The 25,779-nt window shown below is 39.0% G+C and overlaps 1 protein-coding gene across 7 annotated transcripts in view; it reads left to right on the forward strand.

Moving 5' to 3' along the window:
• Nucleotides 1-25,779, forward strand: part of LOC148850688 (binding protein) — a 104,362-nt gene that overhangs the window by 5,564 nt on the left and 73,019 nt on the right. For 6 of the 7 annotated variants that reach the window (XM_088947545.1, XM_088947544.1, XM_088947548.1 and 3 more), the window contains 4 exons: nucleotides 5,595-5,658; nucleotides 7,570-7,798; nucleotides 7,970-8,143; nucleotides 20,223-20,573. In XM_088947545.1, the coding sequence (XP_088803671.1) occupies nucleotides 5,595-5,658; nucleotides 7,570-7,798; nucleotides 7,970-8,143; nucleotides 20,223-20,573 (818 nt within the window). Of the gene's footprint in view, nucleotides 1-5,594; nucleotides 5,659-7,569; nucleotides 7,799-7,969; nucleotides 8,144-20,222; nucleotides 20,579-25,779 lie in introns of those variants that run through there. The other variant, XM_088947549.1, reaches the window with a different exon arrangement.

Genomic DNA, 25,779 nt, shown 5'->3' on the forward strand with positions numbered 1-25,779 from the left:
ACTGCGAGGATTTTCAACAGTTTGAAATCTCAGTTGGTCATATAGGAGTTCATTTAGGATAGAGAAGAGCTATGAACAAAGTGTCATAGGACCTACAGAAAGGAGTGAAAAGAGAGCCAAGCAAGTGTCGCCTTGTTCATGTGTCTAAGGTTTTGTCGAGGTTGAAAGACAGATTGATTAGGGCAGGTCCTTCTAACAAATAATAAGAGAGTGTACAGAAGGAAGAGATTAAAACGTTTAGATGCAAAGAAGAAGGATAATGAAAGGATGGGGGAGGAGATTCTGTAGAAGGGGAGGTGAAGTCGACCCTGACAAAAGAAGGGTCAGGGGAAAAGAAGGGGTAGATCAAGCTGGTGCGGGTAGCCCTACTTTGTCTCAACAAACCGACAAGGAGGGGGGGGAGTGAAGATTAAGACCTTGGTGGTGGATAGGGAGGTTGAAATTGGCAAGAGTTTAGGGCTGTTCTTTTGGGTAGGTGAAGAGTTCGCTAGAAACGCTTTTGAAAAATTTGAATTGAGTAAAAGGGAGGAGAAATTGAAGAAGATGAGGCAACGGAAAGATGAAAAAAAATTGGGATGAGGAAGATGATGGGCTTAACAAGTTGTTCGATCCTGAAGACTAGCCGATGTTTGAAGGGTAGTTTTGTCCTTCTTTTTGTCAGTTTTGCGTCTTTGAAAGCCTTGTTGTATGAAGGGGGGAGTCCCAGTTTTCCTCTTGTTTGTTTCGTGACTCTGTAAGCTTTGCTGTACGAGGGGGGTGGGATTTCTCAGTTTTTCTTTTGGTTAGTCTTGTGTCTTTGTAAGCTTTGTTGGGTGGTAGTTCGTGTGTTATCTTAACACCCCTGTAGTGCTGTAATATGCTCTTATTTTATCAATAATTTTTTTTTCTTTTACTCTTAAAAAAAACAGTATTTTAATCACTGACCACTACTTGAAGATCAGAGGATTCAACTCGAAAAGCTACTGTTATCTGTGCAACTTGGATGAGGAGACAGTTCTCCATCTGTTCTTTTCTTGCAAAGTGGCAAATTTTATATGGAAGCTCTATTCTTTAGTGTCTTTCAACCATCATCTCTGGCAGAAATTTTCTCTTGGTGGCCAAAACTTAGAGGAAGCAAGAAAGCCAGAATCTTGTGGAGCTGCATTCCATTTGCGGTCTGCTGGTCACTATGGAACCAGAGGAACAGAAGATTATTTGAGAATAAATCAAAGAGCATCAATCTATTGGTAGCAGCAGTGGGGTGCCTACTGCTGGGAAATCTTTCAGGGAAGCATTTTTTGATAACTGAGACGTTTTATTAATGAAAATAAAAATGAGGTAATTAGTACAAGCATTCCTATGGTAGGGTAGCGATTACTACCCTACCTCAACAGTGTTACAAATAATTACAAGGTAGCCCAAAACATTTGGTTTCTGTTTGTTAGAGTTCACAGAAAGGGGTATTTTGGTCATTTGGGTGCATCTGTGTGAGAGTGAAAGGTCTGTTTTATTTATGTTTAAGTTGTGTGTCCCATCACTTATGAGGGTCAATATTGACTTTCTTGCAACCAAGCTTATGTGAGATAAATGCAAGTGGGTCGACTAGAGAGGATAGTTTTTCCTCATCTTGCCGAACCCTTCTTCTTCTTCCTTCTCCTCTTCTTCTCTAATTTAACCTAGAATCCAATAGGGATTTTACATGGTATCAGAGCAATAAAACCTAGTTTTCTTTTCCTTTTTTTTTTTTAATTTTTTCCCACTGTTTTTCTTCTTCCTGGGTTCGCCGCCAACCAGTCCAGCCTACTTTGATTTTCTTCTAGCCTGAGTTGCAGCTTGTCAAGAGGCCAAAAAGGAGTGGTCGTTTTGTGGTTTTGGAGGTGAGTATGCCTCCAGCTACTGTGGTGGTGGTCGTTGAGGTGGTGTACTAGAAGCCCTCTATTCTGTGATACGAAGAGGGCTGTTTGTGAACAGGTATGAACAGGTCTGTTTTTCGCCCAAGTAGTGGACTGTAGAATGTATTTTGGTTCAAAATTTTTTTTTTGAGGTATGAAGTGACTAGCATGCAGTGGTGTGGTGTTCTCCTTTGTTTATACCTCGTATGTGTGCTGGACGTAGTTGTTTTTGGCTGCTGAATTTCATGACTGCAGTGGTGTGGTGGTGGTGTACTGTGTTGAATGGTGTGTGGATGTTTCTGAATAGTTGAAAGTAAACCCTTGTGTCATGTAGTGGTGTTCATACTGATTTCTGTGGTGGTGTTCATACTTTCTGGTGAGCAGAGCAAATTTAGTTGAAAATGTCATCAACTGGAGATGGTAGTGACAACAAAACTGGAGTTATGATCTCTCCAGGTTACCTGAATGTTCAAATGTCATCCATTAAGCTGAATGGTGAGAACTATTTGCCTTGGGCCAAGTCGGTGGAAGTGTTCTTGAAGGCCAAGAAGAAAGTGGAGCATGTGAGAGAGGAAAAACCTTACTCTGACTCTCTTGGGTTTAGTGACTGGGAGCAGGAGGATGCTCAAATTATGACATGATTGTGGAATAGCACGGAACCAAAAATCAGTATGAACTTTATGTTCCTAGATACAGTTAAAGAGATTTGGGATCATGCTAAGAAACTGTATTCCGGGCAAGACTATAACTAGGGTGTATCGGTTGTACCAAGAGTACTTCAATCTGAAGCAAGGCAGCCAGAGCTTGGAAGAATACTATGCAAGTTTGAGGAACATTAGAAATGAGTTTAATGAGTATCATCCCCTGACACCGGATGTTTAGGTTCAGCAACAACAACGTGAGCAACTTGATGTGACTAGATTTCTGGTAGGTTTGAAGGCTGAATATGAACCTGTCCGTGCACAAATACTGGGGGGGGTCTGCCCTTCCTTCACTAGAAGAAGTGTTTGCCCGCCTTAGGAGGACATCTATTGAGTCTACAGAGCATTCTTCTCTCTCAGACAGATCTGGTTTAGTGGTAGCTAAAGGTGGAGGCCGTGGAAATAGAGGTGGTGGTAGTGGTGGCCATGGACTTCCAAGAAACCGAGGTGGTCCCATGTTTAACCGTGCTGGTGGCCGGAGTGGAGGTCGAGACTTAGGGGGAGGTCATGGTAAAGGAAGAAGTAATGCTCCTAGGAAGTGTATTTACTGTGGATTAGAGGGGCACACTGTTAATTTCTGCTATGATTTACATAGTTCACTCGACACTTGGGCTAACCATGCTATGACTAGGGGCAGTGGTGCAGTTAGTGAAAATCCGCAAACGGATCAGATTCCCTTCACATCTACTGGTGCTTCTGGGAAGGAGATGGTGAGTGTACTTCATGCAATATATGAGCAGTTCTTTCAAACATCTTCTCAGCAGAACACAACTACCCTTGCCCATTCAGGTATGGTTTGGTAGGTTCAGTGAAGTACTGAAAAACTTTGGGATGAAACAGTGTCAGGTAGACCATTCTGTGTTCATCCATGACTCAAAAGATGGGAAGATCTTGCTAGTTGTGTATGTGAATGATATTGTCATAACTAGGAGTGATAGTAATGGAATTGACAGGTTGAAGAAATTTCTACAAGACCACTTCAATACGAAAGATTTGGGTAAGTTGAAGTACTTCCTGGGAATAGAAGTTACAAGGTCAAGACATGGAATTAAATTATGTCAAAGAAAATATGTTCTTGACCTACTTGAAGAAACAGGATTGCTAGGTGCTAAACCAACAAAGACTCCTATGGAACTGAATGTCAAGTTGAGTGTTGATGCAGGTGAGGAGTTTGATGACCCTGGAAGATATAGGAGGTTGGTGGGAAATCTGAATTATTTGACTATTACCTAATCAGATATATCATTTGTTGTGAGTATGGTGAGTCAATTTATGCAACATCCTTGGATTCCTCATTGGGAAGCTGTTCTAAGGATTGTTAGGTACCTGAAGGGGGCTCCAAGCCGTGGTTTGCTATATAAAAGTGGAGGGCCCCTTGAGATAGTAGGGTATACAGGTGCTGATTGGGCTGGTTCTATATCAGACAGGAGATCAACTACAGGGTATTGTACCTTCCTTGGTGGCAATCTTGTAACTTGGAAGAGCAAGAAACAAACTATGGTGGCAAGGAGTAGTGCAGAAGGTGAATATAGAGCTATGACTCATAACACATGTGAACTAGTATGGTTGAAGAACTTGTTATAGGAGATGGGGTTCTCATTTGACAAATCCTTGAGACTACATTGTGATAACCAAGCAGCTGTTCACATCTCTTCCAATCCAGTCTTCCATGAGAGAACCAAGCATGTTGAGAGGTTGATTGTCACTTTGTAAAAGAGAAAGTGATCAGTGGAGTGATAACCACATCTCATGTGAGCTCGAGAGATCAGTGGGCAGATCTCTTTACATAGGGATTGTCTTGAGGTAGAGTAGATTATATTTGTAACAAGCTGAGACTATATGACATATACTCTGCAGCTTGAGGGGGAGTGTTAAGAGTTCACAGAACAGGGGTATTTTGGTCATTTGGGTGCATCTGTGTGAGAGTGAAATGTCTGTTTTATTTATGTTTAAGTTGTGTCCCATCACTTATGAGGAGCAATATTGACTTTCTTGTAACCAAGCTTATGTGAGATAAATGCAAGTGGGTTGACTAGAGAGGATGGTTTTTCCTCATCTTGCCAAACCCTTCTTCTTCTTCTTCTTCTTCTTTTTCTTCTCTTCTTCTTCCTTCTCCTCTTCTTCTCTACTTTAACCTAGAATCCAATAGGGATTTTACACTGTTAACCCCTTGCTTAGCTAAATTATCAGTCATCAGCTAACCCATTTGCAAATCTTTGCAAGTCTTTGCACTCATTTTATGTTTATAATTTTTTTGATCAATACATTCTGTATTTATAATCGTGCTCTTTTTTGGCCATTCAATCTGCTAAATTCATTTCTATAATTCCATAATGCTTTCTGACTATTTTGTAACCATCCGGTGACAATTTAGACTCACCTTCAATGATTAACTTTGTGATGCTCATTTCTCTTGCCTGCTGTAATCCATGAAGTACTGCAGGAAGCTCAGACCTTGTTGAATCCCCATAGTTGATTGATTCTGAAAAGATAGCAGTGGTGTGCCTTTGTGCATTTCTAAATCCTCCTCCCACATCTGATGGACCTGGATTTCCTACATTGCTCCCATCAAATTTGAGCTTGATAAAGCTTTCCTCAGATGGTATCCATTGAATACATTTTTTGGGTTTCCTTGAATAGGATGCAGCCACCTCTCCCCACATTCTCTATAAGTCATCATGAGAAAAAGTTGAGAAGAGCTCCAAAGATTTAGCCCAATGTGTACTGCCTTGGCCATTACGCATTCAAAGATTACCTCTTGATTTCTCTCCTCCTCCAATACTTTTGCATTTCTTTCTTCTTTTAAGTTCTATGTATATATACTGCACTATGAAGGATTGGCATATCAAGAATTTCGTGACAATTATGTTGTGGTGCTAACCGTTAAGATTGACATATCCAGTTCTGGTTTTATTTTGCTTTGCTGCTTTCTGAAGTTGGTTTAAGGTTTACCAATCTCATTGGCGTTTAAATATGGTTGAAGTTATCTGAATAACATTTTGTAATTTCTCTGTTTCTTTAGTGAGGTTGGAGATGAGGCAATTCTGCATACACTTTGGGGAAGATATGAAAATGCAACTGATAAGGTATTTTTCTCTGCATTTTTTATTTCTTTTGAAGGCTACACAACAGGGGGTACCCCAACCCCAACCCATAACCCCCAACCCAGGTGCAGGCGGGATTTGATCCCAAGTGTCCGCTATTTTTCTTTGCATTATTGTTTTAATATCTTTGCTGAGGGGACTCTCTAAAAAAATTAAAGGCTGATGACCAACTGTAGGTGCTAATTTTAATTATTCCGGCAGAACTTTATTGGATGTTGCATCTTATTATTGGTTGTTTTCTTTCTACACTATTTTTTTTTTTATGAAAATTTGTTTTTCAGGTTTCTTGGTAAATTTATTTGTTCTCTTTTATCCTCTATACTTTTTCTTGTTCTTTTCGAAGTTGTAGCAAATTTCCATGTGCAATGATGGTTTCTCAATGAATAATGTATAGAATTGTGCTAAAAAAGAGAAGGGGTGGGGGTGGGGAGCACATTCTGGTCTTCCATAAAGCATGGGCAAAGCCTTACTACATTGTTATGATCCCCATTTATGTTACATGGACAATTCAGAAATCAGAACAGGTAACGTATACGTGTCAGGTACATATGGACACTGACACTGATATGACAGTTGAAGGGACTCATCTCTTTGTCAACTCTGTAATGCACTAATGTGTGATTAAAGAACCCTAACCTCTTAGGGTAGAATTTGGACATGAATGCATAATGTATAATATTTGATAATTCAGTATAGTCAAATTTAAATTAAATCATTAAATCATTAAATCATTTTCTTGGTATTGTTTGCGTTGATTCATGTTTCTACATTCAACTTGTTTCCTTTTTTTTGTTTTTAATGATAATTCAGTATAATTAAATTTAAATTAAATCGTTAAATAATTTTCTTAGTATTGTTTGCGTTGATTCATGTTTCTACATTCAACTTGTTTCCTTTTTTTGGTTTTTAATGTTAATGTAAAGCTTTATTGATGTGATAAAAGATTGTTATGTAGGTGACATTTGCCCCCTTTGCTAGGCTAGCCTTCACTGCCTATCCCACCTTTACTGTTGCATATAGCTTTTATATACAACTTTCATTGGTTACCCCTCAACGGTTGTTCCCTATTTACTCCTTGTTTTGCAAGTAACTCAACCAAACAATTTGCTGATCTAGGCACGTGAGCAACATACAGCCTTCACTGCCTAATCCCACCTTTATTATTGCATATAGCTTTTACATACAGCTTTCATTGGTTACCCCTCAACAGTTGTTCCCTATTTACACCTTGTTTTGCAAGTAGCTCGATGAAACGATTTTCTGATCTAGGCACCGAGCGACAGAGCCTTCCTGCTGCACGAACAAAACCTTCCTCAGCTACCATATAGATTTGGGCTATAAGCCAAAACCTTTGCCTCCCTCAGAGCATGTCCTAACACCTATGAGGCCTCTCCTCTTTCATTCTACAGCATGTTGATAACTCTAATCTCCTTAAGAATGGGGGTTTAATCTGTTATCCTGATCATAATTAGATCAATTGTTAACTGAATGCAGTGCATCTTATCCTGGAAGATTCCTGGATTTTTCTTGTTTGAAATGCTTGACAATATAGCCAATAGCTAAGATCCCTGCATAGTCTTTTCCTCTGGGGAAGAAGGAAAAGACCAGAATGATAAAAAATGAACGTACAATAGTTTTAGTTGCCAGGTAGTTTCTCCTTGTGTTTTGGGGACCCTATGTATCACTGAAAGCAAAGCTAATTTTCTGTATTTATGATGTTCTTTATTCTCTCCAATACATGATACATGACTATATGTTGACAGTATTTGCAAACTGGTTGTTAACAATACATAATTTGCATGGTGATTTTGAATTTGTTGCAATTATTGCTTGTGCTATTACAATTTGGCATGTTTAGTTGATCTCCTGTTATAAACTTCCATGCTATTTTAGGCTGAAAAGAGGAAATTATTTCACATTTTCCTCAAGCAATTCCTACTTGTATACAAGAACTGGGTTCCTGCATTTTCGAAACAGTTGCCTGAGGCTGCTCTATCTACCCCTGGGGAATATTCATCAAGTTTTAATGATGTAGTTGTTGGTTGCTCTGCTGGACATCCTGCTGAAATAATTCTTATTCTAGCTCAAGAGATAGCGCAATTAACTGCTCTTGTGAGTGAATGTAAGTGCACCTATTGTTTTTATTATAAAGATGCCTCTTTTCTATTGCTTCTTAACAATTATGATACTGATATTTACTGGGATATTTTACTTTCAAAGGGTATAAAACAAGTCTTATTCTAAAGCAGACTAGCTTACTTTCTAACAATTTTCTTTTTCTTTCTTAATCCAGTAAACACCAGTACAACACAATCTATGGACAACTCAGGGATTTTCTTGATCTCGAATATAACTGCTGATGGGTTACCTATCTTGGAAGCTTTGACAATTGTAACTCGCTCAGTGCACAATTGCAAAGTATTTGGCTACTATGGAGGCATTCAAAAGCTTACGGCACTGATGAAAGGCAAACTTCCATACTTCTCATTTTCTTCATTTCTTTGTGTCATTGGTATTTCTATTTTGTTATTTTATTTCTATCTATAATGTTCACATTGCATCCAAGAGTATCTAGCATCTATAAAATTCTTTTCTGGGATAGTAGCTGCATTGCACCAACCCAAACATTCAATGCACCTCTTATCCACCTTGAGTTCTATAGAATTGGAATGGATGTACAAGTCTTCCTTGTCTCATTTGACTTGGTAAATCTTTTGATTTGTAATTAGATTCATTTTTTGATAAGTTTTGCAAGAGAAGGAAACACATTGAGGGCGACATTGAATTTAGTGGGAGAGGGGAAAGAAGAAAGACTCTGCTGTAAGGTGGAGTCTTTGGGGAAGGGCTTTTTGAAAGAAGTGCTCAATGAAAATCATCAGTTGGAATATGAGAGGTCTGGGAAGTGAAAGAAAGAGAAGGACAGTTAAAGACCTATTAAGAAGAGAGAAACTGGACATAGTCTTGATATAGGAAACCAAGCTGGCAGAACTGGATAGAAGATGGGTCAAAAGTGTATGGAGATCAGGAGGAGTTTGTTGGACTTCGGCTCCTTCTTGTGGAGCCTTTGGAGGTCTAGTTACCTTATGGAGGGAGGATGCTGTAGAATTAGTGGAGGAGCTAATAGGGAGATTTTTTGTGTCTCTAAAGGTTAGGAATGTGGGGGATGGTTTCACCTGGGTTTTAACCAATGTCTATGGGCTAAACACGTATAGAAGAGAGAAATGAGATGTGGGAAGAATTGTATGGTATACGAGGTCTTTGGGAGGGTCCTTGGTGTCTTAGAGGGGAGTTTAGTGTAATTAGGTTTTGTAACGAATCTAATAACCCCTAAAGAACGGATACAACCAGCATGAGGAAGTTCAATGAATTTATTAATACCTGTGGTCTAAAGGACTTACCCCTCTTTACAAGCCAATTTTACATGGTCTAATTTCCAAGAAAACCCCCTTTGTTCGAGTTTAGACAGGTTCCTCTTTACTAAATAGTGGGAGAACCATTGGAGGAACCTGATGGCTAAAGCTCTACCCATAGTCACTTCTGATCACTGCCTTATCCAGTTAAGTGCTGAAACATTAACCTCTGGACCACAACTTTTTAGATTTGAGAATATGTGATTACTCGGATTTTGTGCACTTGATTGGGGAATGGTGGAGAGAAGACTTAAGAGGGGTGATTTGGAATGGAGTGAGATTCCACAAAAAGTTGAAAAGGTTGTGATCCAAAATCGAGTGGAATAAGGAACACTTTGGAAGGATAGAGGAGAAAAAATTACCTTGGTGGCTAGGATTGAGGAACTAGATTCCAAAGAAGCTCAAAGGATGATGAGTGAGCAAGAAAGGATTTTGAGAAGAAACCTAAAGAAGGATCAAGAAGAGGTCCCTCTAAGAGAGGAAATTTCGTGGAGGCAAAGGTCAGGACACAAATGGATTAAGGAAGGGGATGGAAATACAAAATTTTTCCATGCAATGGCTAATGGGATCTGAAGAAAAAAAATTTGTGGCTATGGTAGAAGTGAATGGGGAGGAAGTCACAAATCAAGATGAGATAGCTAGATTGTTTGTGGATCATTTCAAATCAATCTATAGGAAACCGTTGAATAATAGGCCAACTTTAGAAGATTTGGATTGGACTAGATTGTCTAAAGAACAAGTAAATTGGTTAGAAAGGGATTTTAGTGAAGAAGAGATCAGACAAACGGTGTTTTCAATGGATAGATCCAAAGCTCTTGGTCCAGATGGATTTACAATGGCTTTTTATTAGGATTGTTGGGATGTGGTTAAAGAAGACCTTGTTGGGGTATTTTAGGAATTTGCAAATAAAAAAACGGTAAGCCCTGGAGCTAATGCTACTTTCTTAGCCCTAATCCCAAGAAGGCAGATCCAAAGGACCCTAAGGAGTTTAGCCGATTAGTCTAGTGACAAGCATCTATAAAATCTTGGCTAAAGTGTTATCGTTGAGAATTCGAGTAGTACTACCCTCCATCATCATTCAAGCACAAGGTGCTTTCATGCAGGGAAGGCAAATAATGGATCGGATCTTAATAGCAAATGAGTGTGTGGAGGACATGAGAAAGTCTAGGACTCAAGGCTTTGTATGTAAGCTAGATTTAGAGAAGGCTTATGATCTTGTGGATTGGGGTTTTTTACTTGAGGTCCTAGGGTGTTGTGGTTTTGGAGATAGATGGTGCAACTGGGTAAAGGGTTGTATTTGGTCCTGCCATTACATGGAGTGGTCAAAGATTTTTTCCCAACTTGTAGAGGCCTTAGACAAGGTACCTCTCTCCCTGTTTCTTTTCACCTTAGTTGTAGATGTCTTCAGTAGATTAATGCCTAAGGCAGATAGGGAAGAGGAAGTGAGAGGTTGGAGAATTGGAAGGAACAATGTCCGAGTAACCCACCTGCAATTTGCCGATGATATCATAATGTTTTGTAAAGGGGGTGACAGGTGAGGAGTGACGTGGATAGAAAGACAAGTTACATGCAGTACCTCAAGTATACAACAATAAGCACACGAAATACTAAGCTGAAAAAAGCAAAATAAGTTGGATTTTTAGGGATTTCAGACCTGAACTTGAAGTAAAACTCCTCCTGGAACAGTTCGCTACAGTAACAATGGCAGCAAGCTGGTCTCCCGCGCAGATACGCAGCCATGGAGGGACTGGAAGGTGCCAAAATGGGTCGACTCCTCAAAACCCAAGTTCCCCATGCTTGAAAACCCTGGCTGGGGCTGAGCTACAGCTCAAACAAGAGAGAAAGAGCTAAAAAAAACCCCTACAGAAACAGCCCCCCTTCTCTTTTATAAGACTCACTAGCTTGCTTGACAAGCTAGTTAAAATATTTACACATAAGCCCCTAGAATGTTTCCCTCTCACCAACAACTCCTTAGGAACAAAACTAACTTCAAATGAACACCTAAAAGATTACTTTTGTTACAAAAAGATCCAAGAGACCAAAACCCAACAGAAGTGCACCCAACTACTCCTGACCAAAAATCCAACTTATAAAATGACGAAAATACCCCTGGTCCCAAACTCTCAACAAAGCTACTCAAAGACAACAATTTGGGATCCCACTACAAAAACATGAAAAACAGAATACATTCACACATTTCTTTTTTTTTTTCCTTTTTTCTTCTTTTTTTTTTGCCTCATCAAGGAGTGAGGAATCTCAGAGCACATCTACAACACTTTGAGAATGTCTCAAATTTGAAGATAAACCTGGATAAGAGTTGTGTGGTAGGTGTTAATTTGAATGAGAGGACTCTTTCAATATGTGGTAGATTGTTTAGGTTGTCTCATTTCTTCTTGGCCCTTGCAGTATCTAGGTCTCCCTCTAGGGGCTAACCCAAGGGAGAGTAGATTTTGGACCCCAATTCTGGAAAATGTTGAGAAAAGATTAGGTTTTTGGAAAAAGAACTACATCTCTATAGGGGGGAGAGTGACTTTATTGAGAGCTACTCTAGCAAACCTACCGGTTTATTTTTTCTCTATCTTTAGGATTCCTGATAGGGTGGCTAAAAAATTGGAGAGGATAATGAGATCTTTTATGTGGGAGCCTGGGGAGGAAAAGAAAGATCACCTAATCAATTGGGAAATAGTTTATAGAAGTAAAGAGGAGGGTGGATTGCGTTTAGGAAGGTTGGCACTGAAGAATAAAGCTCTCTTAGGAAAATGGTTGTGGAGGTGGCTTAGAGAAAGGGAGAGGTTGTGGCATGAAGTGACATCTAGTATACGCCGCAAACGGGAAAATGGATGGGATGCGGGTGTATCATGTTAAGCTACGTTGGCATCTCCTTAGAAAGCAATTCAGAGTATCCTCCCTCAGTTTCTCAACTTTGTCAGGTATGATGTCAATTCTGGTGACTGTTTTATTTTGGGAAGACACTTGGGTGGGTACTGTTGCCCTTAAGGACAGGTTCCCAACACTCTATTCTTTTTCCCTTTACAAGGAAAAAAGCTATCTCTCATTTCCTCCCATCTCTTGCTTCACTCTCTTCCTTAATTTGGGACTTTGGCTTTCGGAGAGGTTTGAGGGATGATGAATTTAGTAGTGCTTCAGACTTGTTGTCTCTTCTTGGCAATGTCTTTTTGGACCCTCTTTGTTCGGATGTGAGATTATGGTCCCCTCATCCAAAAGGTTTTTTCACTTGTGCTTCATCTTTTAAGTCCCTTTGCTCTTCCAGGGGACATTTGGGTTTTCCGACCAAGGAGATTTGGTTTAGACATGTTCCTCCTAAAATTGTTATTTTCTGCTGGGAGGTGTTCTATAGAAAGATTAATACTTTGGACTTCTTGCAGAAGAAAAGGCCTTTCATGTGTTTGTCCTCTAACTGGTGTGTACTTTGTAGGGCTAGTGGTAAGGATTGCTCCCACCTACTTGTATCTTGCTCCTTTACTAGTGCTATTTGGAGTTGGATTTTTTCCTTGTTTGGGTGCAGGTGGAATCTGTCCATGGAATTAAGTCAGTTGTTTGGTCCTTTTTTTGTGGCCTACAAAAAAAGGAAAAATGATGCGGAGATGTATTAGAGCAGCCGCCTTGTGGACAATCTGGGAAGAAAGGAATGCAAGGGTATTCAAAGAAAAGGAAATAAGCATTTAGGCTGTTGAGGATTGTATCTTTATTAGGGCCATTCACTGGTTAAGAACTATGGACTTCTTTCATACATTTTCCTTTGATGATATTTGGAGAAACCGGAATGCGGTGGTCAATAGCCATACAAGGAAGGACAAGGAATCTGCAGTGTGGAAGCCTCTGCCTGAAGGTTGGGCAAAGTTTAACTTTGATGGTAATAGCCAAGGAAACCAACCCAGGCCCATCGGGGATAGAAGGGGTGCTGAGAGATAAAGAGAGCAACATTTTAGCATTGTTTTTAGGCCCTATGGGAATAGGAGTAATAGAGCTGAGATCTTAGCGGCTGTACAAGGTATTCAGATTGCAGAACAATTAGGAGTTGAACATTTGGTAATTGAGGAGACTCCAAAATTGTTGTGGGTTGGCTGATAGAGCCAGCTTCAGCTATGTGGTGATACAGAAACTTATTGAGGAAAGTCAACTGGCTCACAAGAAATATGACAGTTACCTCTCTTTGGGTGGGAAGATCAGTATATACTTTAGTGGATGGGCTAGCTAAGCAAGGGGCTTCAAGGGATCATTTATTTTGGGCCGCCGTGTAATTTTATTTCTATTTTTTCCTGTTTTAATTTGATGTAATACTTTGTTAGAAGAGGTAACAGTTCGTGCCTCTTCATTTTCCTGTATTGCCTTAATTTCTGGATTACTAAGGTATTTTCATTCATAAAAAAAGGAAACACATTCTAAGTGCCAATGGAGAGACTGGATTATAACAAAGCTTCAAGAGAAGCAGTGCAATGACATAAGTACATCTTAGCTGGCGACCTTGGAGGAGTCATGACTCACTTATGACACCCCTTGAGTGTCCTTTCATCTCCACTTGCTCAAATCCCAAAAAAGAACATCTGAAGGCTTGCAAGAATACTAGAATATCTATTCTGGTCAAGTTACATGACCAATTGAATCTGAATAGGCTCATGTGACCTTCCTAATGTGTCCTCTAAAATCCTTGACTATTCTTGGAGGCACCAATAGAGAGCTTATCAAAATTTGAACCCACATGCACCCTGTGAGGTGGGGTTGAACTCTACTGCAATCTGGCTATGGAGAGTTAAAGGGTTTTGTATGGCTGCCTTTTGTTCTTGTAGAATAAAAATAAGTAACCGAGTAACACAATGAATGGGACCACAAGAAAATATCAGTTTTGGTCCACTGTATCACTACACTCCCCCTCAAGTTGGGAATAGATGTTGATCATTCCCAACTTGCACAAATCTGTTTCCAATTTAACTTCGGTGACTGCTATGGTGAAGAGATTAGCAAGCTACATATCAGAGGCAATATATGCCACGACCTGGACATCTCTTAAAGTAAGCAAGGATTCTTTCCACACCAAGCATATGAGTGGTTCTATGAGAGTATGCATTGGATGACAACGCTAATAGCATAAGAGATGTTAGGATGTGTGAGACATAGATAAAGGAGTTTCCCTACCAACTGTTGGTACATGGCTTTGCCTTCAAGAGGCTCACTCCTCTTTGCACTTATCTTATGATTTAACTTAATGGCTGTGTCTACTGGTTTAACTTCCAGTTTCTCAGTGTCTTTAAGCAGATCAAAGATATGTTTCCTTTGGGAGATGAAGATACCATGTCTAGAGTGGGCCACTTCAATTCTCAAGAAATGTTGTAGGTCACCTAAATCTTTCACTTCAAATTCCTTATTAAGCAATTGTTTAAGTGAATCAACATCATCAATATCACTTCCTGTCACTACAATGTCATCTACATACACTACAAGAAGGGCTAGAGAAGCACCATTTCTCTTATTGAAGAGGGTATTGATCTAAATGGGCCTGTGATATTCGTCTCTTGAAGAAGATGTTTCAACTAAACTAGTTGACAGGTAGCATGGGCAGTTGCCCTATATTCAGCTTCAGCACTACTCCTAGCAACAACACTCTACTTCTTGCTCTTCCAAGTAACGAGATTTCTGCACAATAAGGTACAATAACTTGTAGTAGACTTCCTGTCCATTGGAGACCCTGTCCAATCTACATCTGAGTACCCTACCAGAGACATATCTCCCCCTTTTTTATACAAAATCCCTCATCCAGGAGCACCCTTTAGATACTTCAACACCCTCATAACACCATCCCAATGAGCAGTTGTTGGATTCTGCATGAATTGACTAAGGACTCCAACACTAAAAGAAATGCCAGGCCTAGTGATGGTAAGATAGATCAACTTGCTTACTAGTCTTCGATACTCTATAGGGTCTTCTAATGGCACTCACTGATTATCAGTCATCTTCACATTGGGATCCATAGGAGTTTCAATTGGCTTGGATCCCAACAACCCTGTTTCATCCAACATATCCAAAACATACTTTTGTTGGGACAAAGAGATTCCCCACTTTGATTGAGCTACCTCAATTCCAAGAAAGTACTTCAAGGTTCTTAGATCTTTAGTTTGAAAGTGTTGCTGTAGGAATTGTTTCAACTCATCAATTCCATGTGTATCATTGCCAGTGAGAACAATATCATCAACATACACTGCTAGAATGATTTTCCCAGATGACGAGTTCCTACTAAACACTGAGTGATCAACATTGCATTGTTTTAAGCCAAAATCTTGCACCACACAACTAAAATGACTGAACCATGCCCGCGATGATTGCTTCAGCCCATAGATAGCCTTCTTCAATTGACACACCTTTCCTCACTCCCCCTGAGCAACATACCAAGTGGGTTGCTCCATATATACCTCCTCTTGAAGATCACCGTAGAGAAAAGCATTTTTAAAATCAAGCTGAAATAAGCACTCAAACATAACCTATTTTACCCACATGAGAGAAGGCTTTTGAATAGTCCACACCTTAGGTCTGAGTATACCCCTTAGCAACAAGTTGAGCTTTGAACCGCTCAATACTGCCATTTTGATGGTGCTTAATTGTATAAAACCATCGATAACCAACAACCTACTTCCCAGGTGGTAAGGAAGTGAGATCCAAGTATTATTGGATTGAAGAGTATGAAATTCTTCATCCATCGTCTTCTTCTAGTTAGGAGATGAGAGGGCTTCTTGTAGAGGACACAATAGAGAAACAGAGAATAGAAGGGAAATGAAATGTTGATGTGAAGGAGACAAGTGAGCAAAGGAGACGTACCGGGAGAAGGAGTGATCTGTGCAAGTACGCTTACCCTTATGAAGAGCAGTAGGAAGATCAAGATCTAAGGATGGTGGATCTGTTAACAGCAATGACTCTGGTGGCATGTTAGAAGCTGGAGCTGGATCAACTATTGGCGACAATTTTGGTTGTTTATCATGTCTAGAGTATATTATGTGAATAGATGGTTGAATAGGCTCCTCCACAGTAGGAAAGGGAATAAAGACATCACCAGAGTTAGAGGGAAGAGGAATAGAAGGAGAAGGTTCACGTCCAGAGAAATTCAGAGCAACAAAAGCTTTCTGTAAAACTAGATCATAACACTTGTAACCTTTTTGAGTATGAGGTAACCAAGAAAAACACATCTAATAGCTTTGGAGTCAAGTTTATCTTGGCTTGGACCCAATTTGTGAACAAAACGCACACAACCAAACACACGAGGAGGAAGAGAGAAAGGTGAAGTGGAAGGAAACAAGATAGAGAGAGGTAACTTACCATCTAGGACTGAAGAGGGCATATAGTTTATGAGGAAACAAGAGGTGAGAATTGCATCACTCTAATAGATTTTAGGGACTGACATTTGAATCAACAAGGCCCGAGCAGTTTCAATCACATGACGAATTTTCCTCTCAGCCACACCATTTTGCTGCGGAGTGTGCGAACATGAGGATTGATGTATAATAACATGAGAATCAAAATAAAACTGAAAATTATTATGAAAGTATTCATTGGCATTATCAGAATGAAACACTAATGCATACACCAAACTAATTCCTTATCTCAGCATGAAAAGATAGAAAAATAGAGAACAATTCTGAACGATCCATCATTAAGTAAATTCATGCCATTCTTGAATAGTTGTCAATAAATGTTACAAAATATCTAAATCCATTATAAGATGACACACGACTAGGACCCCAAACATCTGAGTGGACTAAAGCAAAAGGACTCTGGACTTTCTTATCATCCCTAGGAACAAAAGACACTCTATGATGTTTACTTAACTGACATGACTCACAATCTAGCTGAATTACAAACTCCAAAGTTGGGACTTGCTTTTTCAAAATACGCAGAGAAGGATGACCAAGACGACAATGCCACTGATGTGGTGTAAGAGAGGAATGGAGAGTCTTCTGAGGACCATGGTCATCCAAGTAGTACAGTCCTCTAACTTCACAACCGCCACCAATCGTCTTCCCCGTCTTGAGATCCTGAAAGACAGTATGAAGGATAAAATGTTATTGAACAATGAAGAGTTTGAGTAAGCTTACTTATAGACAAGAGACTAAAGGGGAACTTGGGAACATAAAAAATAGAGCATTAACTAAGGTTAGAACCAAAAGACACATTACCAATACCCGTACCGGTAATAGCAGAAGGAGAACCATTAGCTAAGGTAACGGTTTGAGAGGTAGAAGGTGGTGACAAGGATAATAACCTATATGAGGAGCCAGTTATGTGGTCTGAGGCACTAGAACCAATTACCCAGGGTGAAGGTGAAGAACTAGGAACAAGGCAAGCAATACCTGACTTCACAAGTGTAGCAGTGGTAGAACTAGAAGAGGTAGACTGGCGAAGCTTTTCATACTCCTTATGTGAGATTAAGATTTTGTCTTTATCCTTACAAACATTGGAAGCGGGAGCATCTTCAGTCACACTAGACTCCCAAAGTCACCTTCCACCATTGCATGGTTAACCTAGGAAGATAGAGGGCCATAAAGATCATAACAAAAGTTGATTGTGACCTCGTCCACAATGTGAGCACTGACGATCTGAACCACAACCACTACCACTACAACCACCACCACCTCTTGCACCACCAACCTCTCTACCACCTCCTCGTGCACCTCTGGGCCCACAACCAAAACCCCTCATATTACCTCCACCTCTACAACATATATTCCTAGTAGGAAAACCTCCTTTGGAAACCACCATGGCTAGTCTCTCTAAAGGTGGGGGATAATCAGTTAATCACTATGTGGATTTGATGCTCTCCTTATGGGAGAGAAAACCTCGGACAAGGATGGAAGATCACTACTCCCTAAGATTTGGGCCCGCATTGGTTCAAATTCAGACCTTAACCTAGATAAAAATCTTGCTACATCTAGATGTTCTCTTTGTTCTTGTTGAGCCTTCAAATTAGTGAATAGAGGTTGATAAACATTGAGCTCATTCCTTAAGCTTTTTAGAGAAGCATATTCTTCAACACTTTTATCCCTTTGTTGAAGAGAAAAATAATTTTGGTATAATTGGTAAATTCTTGTGACATTGTCTTGTCCAGAATACAATTGCTTGGCATGGTCCCAAATTTCCTTGGCCATGTCTAGAAACATAAGGTTCACACTAATGTGATTCTCCATACTATTCCAAAGGGATGCCATAATTTGGGCATTCTTTTGTACCCATTCATTGTACCCTTCTGATTCACTTTTCAATGGACCCTCCTTGATGTACTTCAACTTGCCTCTTGCAATGAGAGATACCTCAACTGACTTGGCCCATGGGATATAATTATACGATTGAGTTTTACCATAGTTAATTGAGAAGTCATGAAATCTTATTGCACAACTACTGTAGGTTTAGTGCTACTATTTGATGAAGCCTTGAGTGAGAAGAGATCACTGATTTGTCACCTATGCGAACTGTCAAACAGCTGGTGTGCAACTATTGTAACACACCTTTTTCTTTAGGAAAAACACCAAAAATCATCAGCCTTCTACTTTAGAAACACTTGGGAAAGGTTACACACTTACCGCAAGGTTTCACCACACCATAAACCACTACAAAATCACCACACATTGAGGGGCACCTACCTCACAACGGCTGCTCTCTTCGAATTGCTGAATAGAGGGCTGTTAGAAAAACACCACCAACAAACACAAGACTGCAACTTGAGGCATTAAAGCCTCTTTTCCAAGTGGGCGATCAGCCCTCTTAAGTCATTTTCCTCTCCACCAAAGAATAGAGAATATTCTCTATTCCTAGGGCACAAAAAGTTGAGACGTGAACAGTGCCGTGAACGGTCCAGTCGACCTCAGGGCTCTGATACCATGTTCCAACCTTGATAAAGAAAAGAAAAAGGAGAAAAAGGAGAAAAGAGGAAGACTAGCATGGAGAAATCTAATTTTCTCTCCTTACTGTTGATCTAGGTTGTATTAGCATTCTACTAAAGCTGAAATAACTACAATACCCTTAGGTAAGTTACAACAGACATGAGAGAGAAAAATAACATGAAAAAGACAATAATGCCCCTATTAACTAATTCTAACAATTCTAACATGAACCATCAAGTCTAATTGTGGTTATTTGAAAGGGGTTGTAATCAGTCATACCACCAGTCCCTCCAACATCTTCTCCAGCAGATTTTTGTTCATTCCCAAAAGCCTCCATGTTGGACTCAACAAAGAGAAGAAAAGAAACTCAACCAGCTCCCCTTTTGAATAGAAGGATTTCCCAAAAACTGAGAATGGGATCAACAGATCATTAGATTAACTGTTTCTCAAAGAAAAAAACCCTAAAAACAGTCTCGGAGAAAGTTTGAAAGAGTAGCCACTCCTTACAGAGGTTCCTCTGCTGTCAATCTTTAGAAAAGCTGAAAAGCTACCCAGAAATTTCTGAGTGCCATCTTCTATCTGAGATTTAAACCCTAAATCTCAATTGAACTCAGTATCTTTGATTCTTTTTGACTGGTGGGCAATCTCCATGTAAGAAAAAACCTTGGGCAAGCTTCAACTACCAATCTCCAAGAATCAGGACACGAGAAGAACTAAAACTCCAGCCCTAAGAAAATCTCATGTATCCGGCTAGCTAAAGTTTACAAGAGTGAAGAGCAGACCTAAACCTGCTATGATACCAACTTGAATTTACTGCTGTTAACTAAACACATTTAGGATGAAAAGTAACCCAGAAAAGAAGAAGAGAGAAGAGAAAAGGAGAGAAGGAAGGAAGAAGAGAGAATAGAAGAGAAAGGGGGCGGAATTTTATGTTACTGCCACCCTAAACAATGTTATTTATATGTGCCAGCATAACATGATGTAAAAGGACTGAAATACCCTGCCGCCTATAACAGTACATTAATCAGCAAGAAAAGATAAAAGAAAATAACAAAATAAGTAACGGAGTAACATGATGAATGAGACCACAAGAAAGTATCAGGTCTGGTCCACTGTATCACTACAATTATCTATGGGATCTTCCCTTGTTTTAAATTTTAGTGCTGAGCATTGCTTTTTTGTCTTGTGTAATGTATGGAACTGCTAAATGATCATGGAATTTTCTATTTAATGTCATGTCATTTGTTTCTTTCAGCGTCAGTTGTCCAGCTTAAAACAGTTAGTGGTGCTTTTGCTGCTGACGAAGGATTATCAACTCCTACTTCTGAGAAGACTAAGGTCTTACAAAAGATACTTGTATATGTGGTATCAATAGTTTGTAGTTTTATTGATTTAAACTCAAGCATGTATGAGAAAGCTCAGTTGTATGCGAAAACTTGCGGGTTTTCTGGTTCATGTGGCAATGTATTTTCAGTTGATCCTTATAGTGATCTGAAGAGTGTTTCTGGAACTGATCAGAAGAGTCTTATTCCTGAGACAAGGGTGCTTTGGCATCAGAAGGCAATTGTATCAGTGATGGAAGCTGGGGGCCTGAATTGGTTAGTAGGTAAGGTATGCCATTTCTATTTTGGATTTTCTTGTTCTTTTGATAGGTAATGTAACCATGTGTTCAACTATGTATTTCTAGTTTTTCTGTGATTATTCAATAATGGCTGCAAGTCTTATAAAATTTTCATTCTTAAGAACTTTTGGATCTTTTCTTAATATTTACTTGATTAGTTTTACAATTGATTTTAATTGACACTATCATGTGCATAACTCTTGAGTAGTAACTGACTAACTGGGTAGTTAAATATAATCTGAGCATCTGCCTATAGTGTGTGGCAAGCGAGCTCTTGAGTTGATTCAGCAAGTCTAAGAAGGCATTCGTGTCTGATAGGTTGTCGTTAAATGGTACACTTGATCATCTATCATGAATTTAAAGAATTTACTGGAAATAGAAAAGACAAACATAATGCAAATATATTTGAAGCAGTGTTTTAAATGTGTAAGGCGCAAGGGCCATTTTACGCTTGAGGCGCATGGCACAAGGCGAGGTGCGTGCCTTTTTGGGGGCAAGGCACACAGATCAAAAACAAATGCAAAAATTGTAGGGTATAATTAAAAGACATATTCCTAAACTTCAAATTAAATTAAACGATTAACAAACAACCTATTAATATGTCAAATGACAACAAAAATCTGAAATAATCAAGTTCTCAAGTACTCACCAATGACCAGTCAACATTCAGTTCAAGACTTCAAGCAAGCTACAAGCCATTAATGCAATACAATGAACAATCACAGAGTTAGAGTCATGTCATAGTCATACTATCATAGGCAATTTTCTTTCAAAAAAAAAAGAGACAGACAATTTTCCTTCAAAAAATGACATAGGTTATAGACATAGTCATACAGTTTTCTACCCAAAAAATGAGTCATAGACAATTTTCTACAAAACAAAAGTGATAGACAGTTTTCTATATAAAAAAAAGAGTCTAAGGTTCCAGCCATTCTTCAAGACTGAATCAACATCCTCTTCATTGTCATCTGACTTGTAGTCATCAAAATCCTCTTCCATTTCTTCTTCAACTTCAACATCAACATCAACTTCTTCTTCCTCTTCTTCATCTTCCAATTGAAGCTGTCTTGGTCTTTTTCCACTAGATTTTGTTGCTCTTGCTTGTGAAGTTGAAGCTCTAGACCTTGTATACCTTAGTGGTTCTTCAACTCCAGAAGCACGAGCAACATCTCCCCATGTTAGTGTATCATCATCAAACACCAAATCAGCTTCTGCACTATCCTCATCACGTCCGACTTCCCCCATTAACCCATTCATTACTCTCATCTCTGTCTTTTCATGAAATGGGGTCATTAGTGCCACATGAGTCAAAACTTTCTTTAAGCATCTGGTTGAACTTAACAAATACCAAGTCATTCAATTGCTTCTGATCCAACCGATTTCTTTTCTTAGTATGAATCTGTTAATTCAAAAAATTAAATAAGTGTAAATTTAAGATAGTTTATCCCCAAAAAAAGGAAGTATTCTAGTGTAGTAGTTTGGCATACACGCTCAAATACGCTCCAATTTCGCTCACATCTCGATGCACTACATGTCAAACTTAGAACTTCCACTGCAATCTTTTGTAGATCCGGGGTAAAAGCACCAAATATGGTCCACCACTCAGCTAAAAATATAAATATTAACTGAACTAGTGATCATTAGACTAACTAAAAATATTAAGAGTCAAATATTAGATCATTTATTAAATCAATGTTATTTACCTGGTGCTTTAATCTTCCTTTGGGAAATAGCCATATTAAAACCAAAAATGCCTTCTGCATTGTTGCACTTGAATATTTCATCATTGAATAAACTTTTCTTGTTCTTGTCCTTCTCAGGCATCTCAATTACTTTAAAAAACCTCGTCATAACCTCTTCATTTGTTTCAATTCTCTCTTGATCATCATAATAAAATTGGGGGTTCAAAAAATAACCAGTTGCATGCAATGGTTGGTGGAGTTGGCATTCCCACCTCTTATCAATAATTTAAAAAATATCTTCATATTTTTCTTTCCTTCCACCAAATGCCTTGTCAATGGCTTCCTTTGCTCGGCCCATAGCCTCATAAGTGTAACCCATGAAAGGCTTGTTTTCACGATCCACCAACCTTAATACACGAACAAGAGGGCCACACACTTTAAGAGTAAAGATGACATTATGACATTATTCCAAAATGTGGGCATCATGATTGTCTCCCCCTATTCTTTTCCCCTTTGCTTCTTTTATCCATTTGCTATCATTCCATTCCTTTGAGTTGAACAAATCTCTCAAATTCTTCTTTTGTTTGTATATACTCAGCAATGTGAGAAAGGAGGTAGTAAAACGAGTTTTTGCTGGCCCAATCATATCTCTTTGATTTGTGAACTTCCTCATCAGGGTCAATAAACCTGGATGGTTATAGATATATCCCGTAAGTGCAATTTTTTAAAACAATTATTTTAAAATTTAAGTTTATATTTATTATTAATATTCTGCTTTTTTTTTTGACAGTTTTTTTGATTTTTTAGTTTTTTTGCTCCTTGCTTCAGAAAGGCATGCGCCTCACCTTGCACCTTAGGTGCAAATTGACCCCTGCACCTTTTTCTGCCTTGCACTTTTAAAACACTGTTATGGTGTTGAAGCAATGTTTTTGTATAATCAGCCTCCTTCAAGAAAGGAACTCGCAACTCATGGTAACTTGGGAGTTTTAATCCCGAACCAAATTGCCCTATTGCCTCTACCATTGCTGCAAAACATTTTAAGCATACGGTATTCAAGTGAATACCGGCTTGATAAAACCATCTAGCAATGTGTATGCATACTTGCTCTCTCCCTTCTTTATTATACGCATAACTAATAGTGGTTTGCTTCATCTTTTTCTGTTCTCTTCTCAAATTCACAGTTTCTTCTGGGTTGGAGTAGGAAAAAATTTATCCAAAGGCCCTTTTGCCTTCTTATGGGGGGCTGTTTAGAACTTTTTTTTGAACTTGAAGCTGAAGGAATGTGATCGCCACCACCAAGCACTTCTACTGTCCCCCATCTCATCTTCATCTTCAATTATATTTTTAAAATCATCAAAATCAGGAATTCTGCCCTCTTGACTTCCAACTATGTCCTCCATTGATTTTTTTCTCTGCATGTAAGCTAATATCTCTTCTTTCACCTCTTTTGTGCATTTAAGACAGACTTTCACATTTCTTCTTCCACCAATTAAATGCTCTTTTGCTCTATAGATCCCTCCATTTGTCACTTAACCACAAAATTTGCAAGTGATAGAAGTTGTATTCATTGGATCTTGCAAATAACAATATTTTCAGCCCGGGTCTTTCCTATAGCTTTCTTGAGTATTGTTGGACTTGTCTCCCATCTCTTTACTATACTTGGTTGGCAAAATTTCTTATTGGCAGATAACAAATTGCAATTTGCAACTATCAATACTCATATTTGTGAATCTATCAGACTTTGAAAATAAATAAACTATTCTACTTGACAATAACACAAATAAATAAACTATTCTATTTGATGATGAGAAAAACTGAACTGTTTAATGAGAAAAAAAAACTAAAAAAAATGAAGCAGAACCGTTATTTTTGTGTAAGAACCAAGAAGCAAGACTGCAAGTCTGCAAGTATGCAAGTCCTTGTAGAAACTATAAAGAAGAATGGGAAGTTTTAATGAAAGTAACTAAAAAACAATGGGGTGGAGCCCCTGTTTTAATGAGAAAAACTGAAAAAAGGGGTGTATCCTCTGTTTTTATGATAAAAACTGAAACAATCTGTTTTAATGGGAAAAACTGAAAAAATGGGGTGGATCCCCTGTAGAAGAAGGGGCGGAGCCCTTGTTTCACTGAGAAAATGGGGCGGAGCCCCTGTTTCACTGAGAAAAGCCAAAATAAATAAATGGGGCGGAGCCCCTGTTTTCTCAGCCTGGACTGCTGCAGGAAGAAGAAAACAAAAAAAAAAAAAAAAATATATATATATATATATACCTGATTCAGGCTTGGAGTCTTGGACGACCTTGAGCTTGAACTAGATCTGGATGAGCTTCAGCTTTCTTTGGTAGTCTGGTTTGGAGTCTTCCCTCCACTTTCAGACTTTTTTTTTTTCTTTTGGTTGTTTTGGCAAAGACCCCTGCCGATTCAGCTTCCTTTTTTCCCAAGTTTCCTATTTTGTATTTTTTTAATATGTTTTCGAAGTTTGTTTAGATTGGAGTGCTTAGACATCATCCAGGCTGCCTTGGCTGCCTGTCGCCTGGCCTGAGGCACACGCCTAGGTGCAAAGGTGAGCGCCTGTCCAATGGTTGTGTGCCTTAGCCTGGGTGAGGCGTCCAGCCTGGAAAGCGTGCTGCCTCTGTGCCTAGGCATGCCTTTTAAAACATTTATTTGAAGGCATGCATTCAAGAAGATAAGAAGTGGTAAATGCATGATATTTATGAATTGGATTAAAAAAGTAGTGTATGGAGGACAGAGATGATGTGGCCATGGTTTGGGGAGGGCAGCTTATGTAGCATGCACTGTCTGCTGTGATTCTGGTGCAAGGAATGAGGTGATTCTGGTGGTCTAAATTATTATTTTTTTATCGGCAACTAACAACTTTTATAAATTGTTGGAAAAATAGCTATGCACAAAAGGTATGCCAGGTCTCCCAAAATTAGGCCAGCCCTGCTACCCAACCCATGATCTGTTTCAGTTTACTGTCATTCAAATACTTTGGGATGACTCCCCAAAAGGGTCAGTTCAACTTTTGAATCAGAACTTTATTAAGGAACTTATGGTTGTGAGTTGAACTTATGGTGTTCTGGAGTCAAAGTGTTTCTGGGCAATTCCATATTACCCGATGGGGTGCCTGGTTTAAAATGTCTATAATCAAGTACTTATTAAATCAGTTTTGACCAGGTTAAGGGCCATTAAATGCCCATTTAGTTTTATTATTTATAAACAGTAAAATGTACCAATTAGTGTAGGTGATTCATGAAGGGCTGAATTCATGGCTCTGATGGAAGGAGTGCAATGCGCAAGAAGTATGAAGATCAAAAAGTTTATAATCAAAGGGAATTCTAAATTGGTGATGGCATGATGATAAAGCTGGGGGTAATGATTTGGATGTACTGGAATGAGATTAAGAAACTTAGGTGGTTGACTAAAATGTCATAAAGTTGAAATTTTAATGGGTAAAAAGTACAGCTAATAATATAGCTGATTCTTAGGTTAAACATGAGGGAGCAGAAAAAT

This window comes from Nelumbo lutea, chromosome 5, assembly GCF_056320005.1.
Source record: "Nelumbo lutea isolate HS-2025 chromosome 5, American lotus-T2T, whole genome shotgun sequence".
NCBI classification, from domain to species: domain Eukaryota; kingdom Viridiplantae; phylum Streptophyta; class Magnoliopsida; order Proteales; family Nelumbonaceae; genus Nelumbo; species Nelumbo lutea.